General features: G+C 31.8%; 1 protein-coding gene across 2 annotated transcripts in view; it reads right to left on the bottom strand.

Moving 5' to 3' along the window:
- Positions 1-13771, bottom strand: part of LOC145241499 (serine/threonine-protein kinase 33-like) — a 306331-nt gene that overhangs the window by 30993 nt on the left and 261567 nt on the right. For both annotated transcript variants that reach the window (XM_080104517.1, XM_080104518.1), the window contains exon 10: positions 9498-9583. In XM_080104517.1, the coding sequence (XP_079960643.1) occupies positions 9498-9583 (86 nt within the window). The remainder of the gene's footprint in view (positions 1-9497; positions 9584-13771) is intronic.

The following is a 13771-nucleotide window of genomic DNA, read 5'->3' on the forward strand; positions in this document are numbered from 1 at the left end:
CTTTAATCGAGCCTCAATCTGGTCTATTTTCTTTTGATCGTCCTCCTCCATTTCCATGTAGAGGGCCAGCGCATCGCCTTCCAGGTATAAAGGTAGCAGACTCGCTACGTCATCCACCTGCTGAAGTTGTGCGACAAGTCTCACTTTTTTCAGCCACGCTACAACGTCTCCCTCGCCAGAGAACGGCTTGATAATATCACTGCTTATCCGCACCTTTGCCATATTCGGGCCGAAATAGCTTGAAACAAAAATGTAGTAGGCAAAAAAAAAAATAAATGTTCTGTCAGCAACAGTACAACTTCAAAATAGTCAATATCGCCCACCTCCAGAAGAGAGGGAATTCCTGTCCGTGATAACCGTGGTAAAAGAAGACACACTTCAATCACCAGAAGCACCCACACACACAATTTGCAGGACACTGCCGACTCGTCTCTAGCCTCCTGCTTTTATAGTGGCCGGGAATTATCCATTTGCATAATCACATGAGAAAGAAACGTGATTTTCCGAGAGTTGCATGGGGTAAACGCTAATAAAAACCCCCGGACGCCATCTTGGAATTCTCTTTTCCCCCCAACCGGTGACACAACAGACGTATCCGAGGTAAGCTCTTTTTCCTCTCATTTTAGTTATTGCTACTTCTGCTACAGTATGGCATGATGGTCTTCTAAGGAAAATTAGATCATTATGGTATCACTGGAAGAATACATAATGTAATTAAATCCTTCTAAAGTAAGACAAAAATCCAAGTTGTCCTCGACGGTCGTACATCTAAACAATATGATATAAATGTGGGAGTACCTCAGGGGTCTATTCTTGGACTTTTATTATTCTTGATATTCATAAATGACCTCCCTGATAAAATTGTCTCTGAAATGGGTATATTTGCTGATGACACCACTCTCTATAGCAGGCACGAGGGGAAAACAAATGAACACATATCTAAGGAAATAGCAGAAACACTAGAGGATGACCTCAAAGTTGTAGTGGAATGGGGACAAAAATGGAGGGTCACATTCAATGCTACCAAGACTAAGCTTGTTTCCTTCAATAATTACAAGAAACCTTCTCTACCACCAATAGCAATGGCCAAGAACACATTACTCGAAAATACTTCCTTTAAACTCCTTGGCCTAACGTTTACAGGGAACATGAACTGGAATAGATACATTGAGAGCATAGCTAAGGCTGCTATGAAGAAGGTAGACTCTCTCTACCATGCTAGAAAACTACTTACACCTGAAAGTATCCTGTACCTCTATAAGGCCACCATTCGCCCATGTATGGAGTACTGTTGTCACATTTGGGCTGGTGCACCTGCTACTTGTCTCTCACTTCTTGACAGGATTCAAAAGAGAGTTGTCAACCTGATAGGTCCTGAACTATCATCTAGGCTCTGTCCCATTGATGAAATGTTGCCTCCCTCTACCTGTTCTACAAGTACTTTAATGGTGAATGCTCTGACGAACTACAAGCACTGGTACCCCTTCGACGTGAACACCCCCGACAAACCCGACAAGCTGCTAAATCCCACCTCTTCACAGTAGAGATCCCCAGGTGTAAGAAAGCCTTTTACTCCAATAGTTTCTTCCCCAAAACGCCTAAATTCTGGAACTTGCTTCAGGAATTCTGCTTCCCCAACCGTACTGATATGCAGAAGTTCAAGTGTAATGTGAACAAACATCTTGCCACTCATCTCCCTTCATAATACCCCTGCAACTTATGTCCCCGATAGTAGCCCTCTACTTCAAAGTGGCACTGTGCCTTGTTTGGAGTGAAAATTGAATAATAAAAAAAAGATTGTGTACGCGACTAAATTTTAATGTGCAGTGAAATGCGCATACACTTTTTAACAGAGTGGATATTACAGTAATTGAGCGATTGATTTGTTATAAAACAATATATATATATATATAACAATATGTATACAACAATATATATATATATATAACAATATGTATACAACAATATATATATATAACAATATGTATACAACAATATATATATATAACAATATGTATACAACAATATATATATAACAATATGTATACAACAATATATATATAACAATATGTATACAGCAATATATATATAACAATATGTATACAACAATATATATATATATAACAATATGTATACAACAATATATATATATAACAATATGTATACAACAATATATATATATAACAATATGTATACAACAATATATATATAACAATATGTATACAACAATATATATATATATAACAATATGTATACAACAATATATATATATAACAATATGTATACAACAATATATATATATAACAATATGTATACAACAATATATATATAACAATATGTATACAACAATATATATATAACAATATGTATACAACAATATATATATATATAACAATATGTATACAACAATATATATATATAACAATATGTATACAACAATATATATATAACAATATGTATACAACAATATATATATAACAATATGTATACAACAATATATATATATAACAATATGTATACAACAATATATATATATAACAATATGTATACAACAATATATATATATAACAATATGTATACAACAATATATATATAACAATATGTATACAACAATATATATATATATAACAATATGTATACAACAATATATATATATAACAATATGTATACAACAATATATATATATAACAATATGTATACAACAATATATATATAACAATATGTATACAACAATATATATATAACAATATGTATACAACAATATATATATATATAACAATATGTATACAACAATATATATATATAACAATATGTATACAACAATATATATATATAACAATATGTATACAACAATATATATATATAACAATATGCATACAACAATATGTATATATATATAACAATATGTATACAACAATATATATATATATAACAATATGTATACAACAATATATATATAACAATATGTATACAACAATATATATATATAACAATATGTATACAACAATATATATATAACAATATGTATACAACAATATATATATAACAATATGTATACAACAATATATATATATATAACAATATGTATACAACAATATATATATATAACAATATGTATACAACAATATATATATATATAACAATATGTATACAACAATATATATATATATAACAATATGTATACAACAATATGTATATATATATAACAATATGTATACAACAATATATATATATATAACAATATGTATACAACAATATATATATAACAATATGTATACAACAATATATATATATAACAATATGTATACAACAATATATATATAACAATATGTATACAACAATATATATATAACAATATATATACAACAATATATATATATATATATAACAATATGTATACAACAATATATATATAACAATATGTATACAACAATATATATATAACAATATATATACAACAATATATATATATATATATAACAATATGTATACAACAATATATATATAACAGTATGTATACAACAATATATATATATATAACAATATGTATACAACAATATATATATATAACAATATGTATACAACAATATATATATATATATAACAATATGTATGATTAAATTATTCCAGATCATTGTACAACTGCTCCTGATATTTGTCATATAGAAACAACGTGTAAAGTTGCTTGAATCAGCAGGAGCCAATTCAGACATTTAGTCGTGCCGGGTTTTGATCGTACATAAAGGGGTTTACTAAAATTGTATGACTAATTATGTGCGATTTTTTTAATGTCTTATCAAAAATTATCAAGTTCTTCATGTTTATAGCACCTAAATGTTTGGCAAAAAAAGGACTTGAAATCTCTACAAGCAGAGACACCTTTATATCGTGCCGAAGATATCCTAATTAGAGAATGGCATCATTTTAATATTTTTATCATGTTTATATCACCTAAATGTTTGAACTTTTCTCAAATCAATTAGGGTCCCGAGAGACTAGATTTATGCCTAATTAAAGGTGTAACCAAGTTATGGGGTTGATATGCCGTTGTAGAGAAAGAGCCAAAAGAACGAAAAAATAGGACGATCAAATGACTCTGTGGTTAGAACAGACAAAGGAAAAAGTATGTCAAGAGATACTTATTGTTGTAACGGTCAGAGTTTGGAGTGAGCTGGCTGTTTATTTTGAAACACAGAATTCGAGATGAAATGACAGGCGGTTGTTTATTTTGGAAAACAAGGTTTGAAAGCTGATGACAGGCAAGTTTTCTTGTTGTAAACATATACAAACTCGTGATGTTTAAAAGGCATTGATGGATATGCATATATTCCTTGAACACAGTAAAAAGGAAAGGGGAGAGAAGAGAAGGAGAAGAGAGAATTCGATTTTGGCGAATTCAGATGGTGTTAAAGTCGGGCTTTTAAAGAGGGCTTTTGACTTAAAACACGTATCTCCAATGGCCAAAAAACTTATCTGGACTCGAGTCACAAGCTACCGTTTTAAAATAGCTACAGCCAACTTCCTTCAAACTCTGAAATATTATTAGACCATTATTATTGTGAATAAACCCAGATTAATTGTTTATTTGTGTGTGGAATCGTTTTTATTTCCTTTTTCACCACACTAAAATCCACGGCTCTCTTATTGGCGATGTTCGCCGGTAAGCGAGTACACAACGACAGGTCCGGAGTATAAATTTAGACGATCAACTGATAATTCTGTCACTACCCAATACCAGCAACATTAAAACGGCTAAGAATTATCACTGGCAGTGGTCACTGGAAGGACGAAAATAGTGAGCTGCAAACCGCCAGAGTCGGGTCGTTTTCAGGCTGCCGTAATTGGAGTGGAAGAGTTCTGAGGTCGACGATCGTCTCAACCGACCGGCTGAAGGGGGGTGACAAAGGCACCAGAACTCTTGTCGAGAACACCATGAATTATCATGAACCTTTTCGAAGGAAAACCATGCTACCACTCCAACTACTGACTCCCAATTTGGAAGGCAAAACTGACCCATCGTTTTGCAAGGACTGTATCCGGATCAATAACCTTTCTTTGATATTATAACTGAATAAAATTTGAGTTTAAAGGTATGGTTTTGTAATTGTGGAATTATTTTTGCCTCAGCCAGGGAGTATTGAGTTTGTGAGATTAATTTATCACATTCTATATATATATATAGCGATGCTCTTTGTGTAAGCAAATCGAGTTTAGGTATTCAGACGATGTCAAAACATCGTTAATTCACTACTCACACAACAGCTGCCGATTAGCGTAATGGTTCGAAGCCTTGACTGTCATACGGGCAGTCGGTTTCGATCTTGGCTTGAGGTAGTTGCCTGTCTAGCCGCACTGATGAGCTGTGATACAGCGAAACAGTACTGTATCTGGATGACTATATATATATATATATATATATATATATATATATATATATATATATATATACGAGCAAACAGTTAATAAAGCATGTTAAAAAACACTTTGAAAAAGAGTTAAAAACACATTTAATCTGAAAAGGAAACACTTGATAAGTGGATAGTCCTTAATCCGCAGAGTTTCGAAGAAATACTTTCCTTCTCATCAGAGGGTAGGAATTAGCAAAATGCGAGATCGGATTTTGCATACAAAAGTATTTGATGAAACAACAAGTAAGTCAAAGATCTTACTTGATAACAAAAAAGTGAAGCAGAGGGAATACGGTGAAGAAAAAGGTGATTACACGTGAATGGATAGTCTGGTGAAAGATAAATAATCCAATGACGGTAAAATCCAAAATTATAACTTCAAGAAAGTTAATTGAATTTCCATTTGCACAAGTAAAACCCAAGGAAATCTGGAAGATGGTCCAAAATAATCCAAAGGCCGAAATCCATGGAATAATTCACAAATATGTACAAGGGAAAAGAAAAGGGGAAAAATTCCAATAATATTAATAAAAGAAAAATAAGATATGCTTTTCAAACTGCTGCCAATACATAAATATAAATAAGAAAGATCAGGGAAGAAAAAGAGGAAAAAAATTAAATGGTGATAGAATTAAATATAAAATAGAAAAACAAATGTCAAAATGACCCAGACAGGAAATGTTAAAAGGCACAAAAAAATATATAGGGCAAAATGATATAGGTCAACTGAAATGTACAGGTTATTACTTAAGAAAATGTTAGCAAGAGTTGTTAAAAGGCACTAAATGGAAAATAAATAACTAAATAAATAAATAAATAAATAAATAAATTAATTAATAAATAAATAGAAAATAAATGATAAATAAACAATGAATAAATAAATAAAAAATAAAATAAAAATTATTTAAGGGGAGAGGATGGCCGGTATCTGGAAATTCAGGAAAAAGCAAGAAAGTAAGTAAGTAAATGCACATAGTAAAATATAAGTAAATATACATACAAGATATGAAAGTGTGGGTAGATTGATATATTAGATAGATAGATAGGAATATTTAAAGACTAAAACAGAAATTGCAGATAAAAAAACCGGCCAAGCAAAGAAGAAATAAAGAATTAAAATAAAGGATTAATAAATCATAAAGTATTGAAGAAAGTATGTAGAAAAAACGATAACGTCAAAGAAAAAATTATATATTATCTAAAAGGTAAAAGTAATAACTATGTAATTTCAAAATTGCCATAATTAAATTTGGACTTATGTTTACAGAAAGAGATCAGTTCATTTTTAGAATTTATCATATTGTTACTTTGAGGGGAAGTAATTATAGTTTTAGCTTCAGTTGTGCAGAGGTGACATGACTTAGAGTCTGGAGTATAAGACTTAACTTTTTTATGATTATTATTATTATTATTATTATTATTATTATTATTATTATTATAAGCTCTATCTCCTATTTGGTTTTATCGAGCTTTTACATCTGGGTGAGATAACTATAAATATTAATTCTTTAATATTTATAATATACTTTAGTTTTACCATCTTGGATCATTTTGGTAAATTTAATTGTAATTTTTATTTTATATATATATATATATATATATATATATATATATATATATATATATATATATATATATATATATATATATAGTGTGTGTCGTGTCTTGTAAAAATGCAATGATTAGTATTTTTAAAATTTTGTGTTTAATATTATTTTCAATTTGAAAAAAAAAAGATGTTTGATATTTTTTTTACAACTTAACCCAGCGTAGTTTACTTTCTAAAAAGAAAAAGAAGCAAAATCTACTTTTTGGGGTGGGTGGGTGGGTGTTATACGTGTCAACGGCCTTTATTGATAACCTGAAAAAAAAGAATTTTTTAAAAATAATAAAATAAATGAACATTTTTTAGTAGGGGATCACTTTCCTATATAAACTTAACACAAAATGAGCACTCATTTCTTGGCCAATAGCGATCAACCAGACATGTAGTGGTAACACGTTTGATAACTGGGGAGAGGGAAGGAAAAAACGGGGTGGGGGATCATAAGTTCCAAACATTTTAAAAACGCATAGAAACACTTAAGACGTTGGGGAACCTTAAAATTTATTACTCTGCAATTTCCACTTTTTAATGATAAGATTTGCACCGAAAAGGTCTTCACATTAATTATTAATTACTTCTTATTATTTTTAAGGCTGTTAACACAAAAAAAAAAAAATAGGTGGACCTGTACAATGCACCTCTTTGATTTGTACAAATTTAACACCACCCCATAAAAAAAATGTTAACATGTGTGCAATGTTGAGAATCCAGTAGATAATATTACTGAGACATTTATTTTTAATTTGGTGATGATTATAATAGATTGCACAGGTTTAAATAAATTATATCTAAATAAAGTACATATAAAAAAATGTAACTATGTCTGAAAAAATATTATTAATTATTGGAAAAAATGTACAAAGTGAGCGAGCGAGTGAGAGAGATAGAGAGAGAGAGAGGAAATAAGTGTTTGTTGCTTTTTCTTTGGCATTGCTGTGAAGAAATGTAAAAGGTGAGCGAGAGAGTTGGGAAGAATATATACAGAGAGAGAGAGAGAGAGAGAGAGAGAGAGAGAGAGAGAGAGAGAGAGAGAGAGAGAGAGAGAGAGAATATAGACTTACACCGTAAAATGTAAGAAAATGAATGCAGCAATTTACTCAGAGGGCAAAAGTAGGTATCATTGCGATGCCATATTTGAATAGTACATTAGCGTTTGTTTAGCATGCGAATACCGTTAATCTGGAATATATACAGAGGTCAACAAATCAGATTGAGCGAAATTAGTCTGGGGAGAATTTATTATTTTTGAATGGGAAAAAGGAAAGATTATGTCATGTCTAGGAGCTTACGATCCAGTTATGAAGGGTGAAACCCAATATCTATTGAAAGTGCAGAATTCCTCCTGATAATGACTGGGGGTGGTAGGAGGACTTGTTATTTAGAGGGAAAAATAGGAACTACTTCCTCTAAAGATGGTTGCGATTGTGATGATGTTGCTTCTAGGATGGAATGTAGGATTTTATTATGACTAAATGTGTCTACTATGGCGTTCTGAAGTTACATAAGATAGTGGCTAATAATCTAGACATAATAAATTTGTATGTGGCATATGTTGTTGCAAACCTATGGTACTTTGGTTCGGATGGAAATAAAACAACAGTAAACAAGTAAAAATATTTTATTAAAATATTATGAGGGGGAGTCTCTTCTTAAACCAATATTTCCTTCAAAAATGGTCATAAAATGTGTTTTCAATCGATTCAACAATGGCCCAATTTTTCTACCTAGTAAAATAGACGCGTTTTCCATGGACGAGTTTTGCGTGGACAGGTCTTTCTAAATTCGTTTGAGAAATCTTTGTCTATTCTGTACTTTGACCTAACAATTTAATAAAAAAAAGTGTCATAAAATAGAATTTAATACTATCTAAAATGGCAGAGTTTGTAAACTACAGAAGTAGTAATTTGGGTTCATGAGTTTTAGCAATGTTGGTGCATGTTTTTAGCAAAACAAAATTTTTAAGAAATTATTTTGATTGATCTTTGATAATCTAGTAGAATAGTATCTATTCGATAATAATCTGCTAAAAAAATTAAAAAAAAAAGATGAAAATAAAAAAAATACAGAGGGGGTTCCGCTTCTATATGAACACCAAAACAATGTGTAAGTCACAAGATTTTATACTCATGCAGATACATGAGTATAAATTTCTTCTTTCCAAAATAATGTTTGATTCTAGTTTGTCAGTTTTATTTGTGGATTATTGTAACATGTTTTTAAGAAGAATAAAATTTAATTTGATTTGTCCAGGCCCAAATTATTTTCAAATGACTGACAGCAAAAATACAAGCAATGTAACTCATCCTGGCTGAACTAAAAAATGCTATATTTTTTCAGAATATTTTTTATTTCAAAGAGAAGCAACTTTGAGTGAAAGAATATAAAATGATATTCCTTTAGATAATAGATGACGTCATGAGTATTGAATCTGGTTTCAAATCATTGTCACATGTTTCATTATTAGAAAAGAATGAGCTACTTACGGTGAACCAAGGTTGCTGTAAGACTTCTGCTGCAGTTAAGCGGTAACCTGTGTCCAGATGTAACATTTTTTCAATACAGTTTTTGGCTAAAATTAAGAAAGACAAAAAGATTTACAAAATCACGAAAAAAAGATAACATTTTAAAGATCAAGTTTCATGAGAAAAATAAATATTGATTTATGTTTCAAAATTTTTATATAAGGATTGATAAGATTATTTGACCTACTATTTCTATATTGATGGTCATTTTCTCAATCTTTTGTTGATGTAACCTCCAACTTTCTCCAATTACATCTTTTTGAATCTGGTAATCTTTATGCTGAACTGCGTAATCTTTATGAAATTTCAAAACCATCCTTTTTAATGAACCCACATGAAAATATGACTTAATATGGTGTAAGACATGTTCAAGCATCCATTGTGTAGCAAATGGAGTAAAATTCAGTTGTAAAAAATTACACTCCTGGAGCATTCCACATGTTCAATTCTCAGTACAAATGACACTAAAATATAATTTTTCTATCAGCCCACTTTTTTTCAGCCCCATTCCATGACAAACTGAAGGTAATTGAAGCCTTTGGACTTCTACCCAGTTATGACAGAACGCATGCTACCCTATGAATTAAAGAAATTCTGTGCATATTCATGATTTCAACATAAGGATTTCTGAGTTCAACGAAGTTACATTGACCAAAATGTGAAAATAACACTCAAAATGAGAGCAAAACAAATGTTGAATTGATAAATTAATGATATGGCAAACACGTTAAGTATTTTTAAAATTCATCCTAACAAATGTTTTTCATGTTACCTTGTTTAAACTTGTTTTTCTTGTTTTATTTATGTATATGTATTTACTTGTCTGTACTTGTCCTGTCTTATACGTCACCCCCCCCTTCGCGACTACAATTGAAACAGGCAAAAGTTAGGACTTTATTTTAAAAAAAAATGTAAATTTAATATTTACACATCTGAACGTACCGACTTTTATTCTATAAATAGATAGGCACACGTGCACAAGTTATCCGGAAATAGAAATCTTATTACACTCTAGAAAGACACGACAATATGCCAGTTGGCAAACGATGCTGAACCAACAGACGTTAAGTATTTTTAAAATTCATCCTAACAAATATTTTTCATGTTACCTTGTTTAAACTTTTTTTTCTTGTTTTATTTATGTATATGTATTTACTTGTCTGTACTTGTCCTGTCTTATACGTCACCCCCCCCCTTCGCGACTACAATTGAAACAGGCAAAAGTTAGGACTTTATTTTAAAAAAAAATGTAAATTTAATATTTACACATCTGAACGTACCGACTTTTATTCTATAAATAGATAGGCACACGTGCACAAGTTATCCGGAAATAGAAATCTTATTACACTCTAGAAAGACACGACAATATGCCAGTTGGCAAACGATGCTGAACCAACAGACGTTAAGTATTTTTAAAATTCATCCTAACAAATATTTTTCATGTTACCTTGTTTAAACTTTTTTTTCTTGTTTTATTTATGTATATGTATTTACTTGTCTGTACTTGTCCTGTCTTATACGTCACCCCCCCCCTTCGCGACTACAATTGAAACAGGCAAAAGTTAGGACTTTATTTTAAAAAAAAATGTAAATTTAATATTTACACATCTGAACGTACCGACTTTTATTCTATAAATAGATAGGCACACGTGCACAAGTTATCCGGAAATAGAAATCTTATTACACTCTAGAAAGACACGACAATATGCCAGTTGGCAAACGATGCTGAACCAACAGACGTTAAGTATTTTTAAAATTCATCCTAACAAATATTTTTCATGTTACCTTGTTTAAACTTTTTTTTCTTGTTTTATTTATGTATATGTATTTACTTGTCTGTACTTGTCCTGTCTTATACGTCACCCCCCCCCTTCGCGACTACAATTGAAACAGGCAAAAGTTAGGACTTTATTTTAAAAAAAAATGTAAATTTAATATTTACACATCTGAACGTACCGACTTTTATTCTATAAATAGATAGGCACACGTGCACAAGTTATCCGGAAATAGAAATCTTATTACACTCTAGAAAGACACGACAATATGCCAGTTGGCAAACGATGCTGAACCAACAGACGTTAAGTATTTTTAAAATTCATCCTAACAAATATTTTTCATGTTACCTTGTTTAAACTTTTTTTTCTTGTTTTATTTATGTATATGTATTTACTTGTCTGTACTTGTCCTGTCTTATACGTCACCCCCCCCTTCGCGACTACAATTGAAACAGGCAAAAGTTAGGACTTTATTTTAAAAAAAAATGTAAATTTAATATTTACACATCTGAACGTACCGACTTTTATTCTATAAATAGATAGGCACACGTGCACAAGTTATCCGGAAATAGAAATCTTATTACACTCTAGAAAGACACGACAATATGCCAGTTGGCAAACGATGCTGAACCAACAGACGTTAAGTATTTTTAAAATTCATCCTAACAAATATTTTTCATGTTACCTTGTTTAAACTTTTTTTTCTTGTTTTATTTATGTATATGTATTTACTTGTCTGTACTTTTCCTGTCTTATTCGTCACCCGCCCCCCCTTCGCGACTACAATTGAAACAGGCAAAATACTGCTCACCCATGCTACAAAGTAAACTAGCGATAAAATAACAAAATGCCGGGAATTATGTTCTCTATTACAATAGATAAAGTTAGGAATTTATTTAAGTAATATACTTAATATATGATATTACTGCAAGCTTGCTTATATTGAAAATGCTTGCTTCCTAGCTAGCCAATCAAACCATCTAATATAGTTAGTCTTATTTTCAATTATATTCGAAATATAATATAGTGACATTAGCAAAGTCACCTATGTAAACGAACCTCCTAAATTAAAACCTTGAATTATTATCTAAACTCAAATGTAAATTAATATTAAGCTGACTTTACAAATTGATAAAAAAAACTTCCACCCATTAATATGGGAGGGGAGATTTTTTATTTTTTAATGGAGAGTAGATAATACAGTGGATGTGTTATTGGCAGCTCCAGTAACTCTCGCTTCTCCTTTTTTGTCCCTCAGTCCTCATTCAAATGAGTGATTTTTCTGACAAAGGGTGAAGAAAAAGCTGCTTTAAAGGTCGGTAGTACTTAGTGAACAGTGGTCTGATATGTCGGAAATTTTCTATCTCTATGTCTATCCTTGTGGTCATGTCACTAGTAAGGGTGCTGGAGGTAAACGTTTTGTCTGGGCTGACGTTATCCGCCTGATAGTCAGGGACCCGAACCTTGGATTAACCACTAAGGAGGCTGTCCTATCAGCAGGCGCAAAGTACTGGGACTGCTGCATTGCCATTCGGTTAATGGATTCTGGACCATACAGTAGTCTCTGGTGGGGCTTCTCGATGCCATACTAGTGGGTAATTGTTACGGCTTTACCTTTTCATCTGCTACAAAAAAAAAAAAATTTCCCGTCTTTTTCTCTCTTACTTTCCCTCTCTGTACTGCTCTAACCAAGTATGCCGACCTGTTCCACAAATCCCCAAACCTCAACATGAATTATCTCCAGAAAAAAAAACTCGAATAAACCTAGAACCCCATCTTCCAACCTAGACCCCTACTACCAGGTCTCCTTCTCCAACATCAGGGGTCTACGTTCCAACCTTCCAGAGGTTGAAACCCAATTACAGGAGACAAAACCGGACATATTCTTTCTAAGTGAAACTGGAATAGGGCCGACCACTTCCCTAGATGAGTTCATAATTAACGGATACTCTAACTTAACAGCTAAATCTGACCCCCAAGATCGCCATGGGCATGGAATATGTGCCTACATTAAAGATGGCTTCCCGTGTGGCAGGGATATCTCTAGAATTTACCCTATATGTGCTTCCGGGGTGCACTTGCTTACACCACTGCATTTATATTTGCACTCTATCAGCCCCATAACAGTGGAGTTACTATCTTTAAGAGTATATCTGAGAAAATAGACCACATACTGTCTGCACATCCCTTGGCTAACATCCACATCTGTGGTGACTTCAACGTCCATAACATGGAATGGCTGACCCATTCAAATAAGACAGGCAACGAGGGGAGGTTTTGTCATGATTTTGCCATTGCTTATGACCTCACTCAGATTGTTCGGGAACCCACCCGTGTGCCTGATACTACTGGTCAATATGCAAGCCTCCTAGAACTTTTTCTCTCAACTTCCCCTGAGCTATGTTCATGTTCCATACATTCTCCTCTAGGATCCTCCGACCACTCCGTCGTATCAGTTAA

This window comes from Euprymna scolopes, chromosome 20, assembly GCF_053919585.1.
Source record: "Euprymna scolopes isolate OS-2025 chromosome 20, ASM5391958v1, whole genome shotgun sequence".
Taxonomy (NCBI): domain Eukaryota; kingdom Metazoa; phylum Mollusca; class Cephalopoda; order Sepiida; family Sepiolidae; genus Euprymna; species Euprymna scolopes.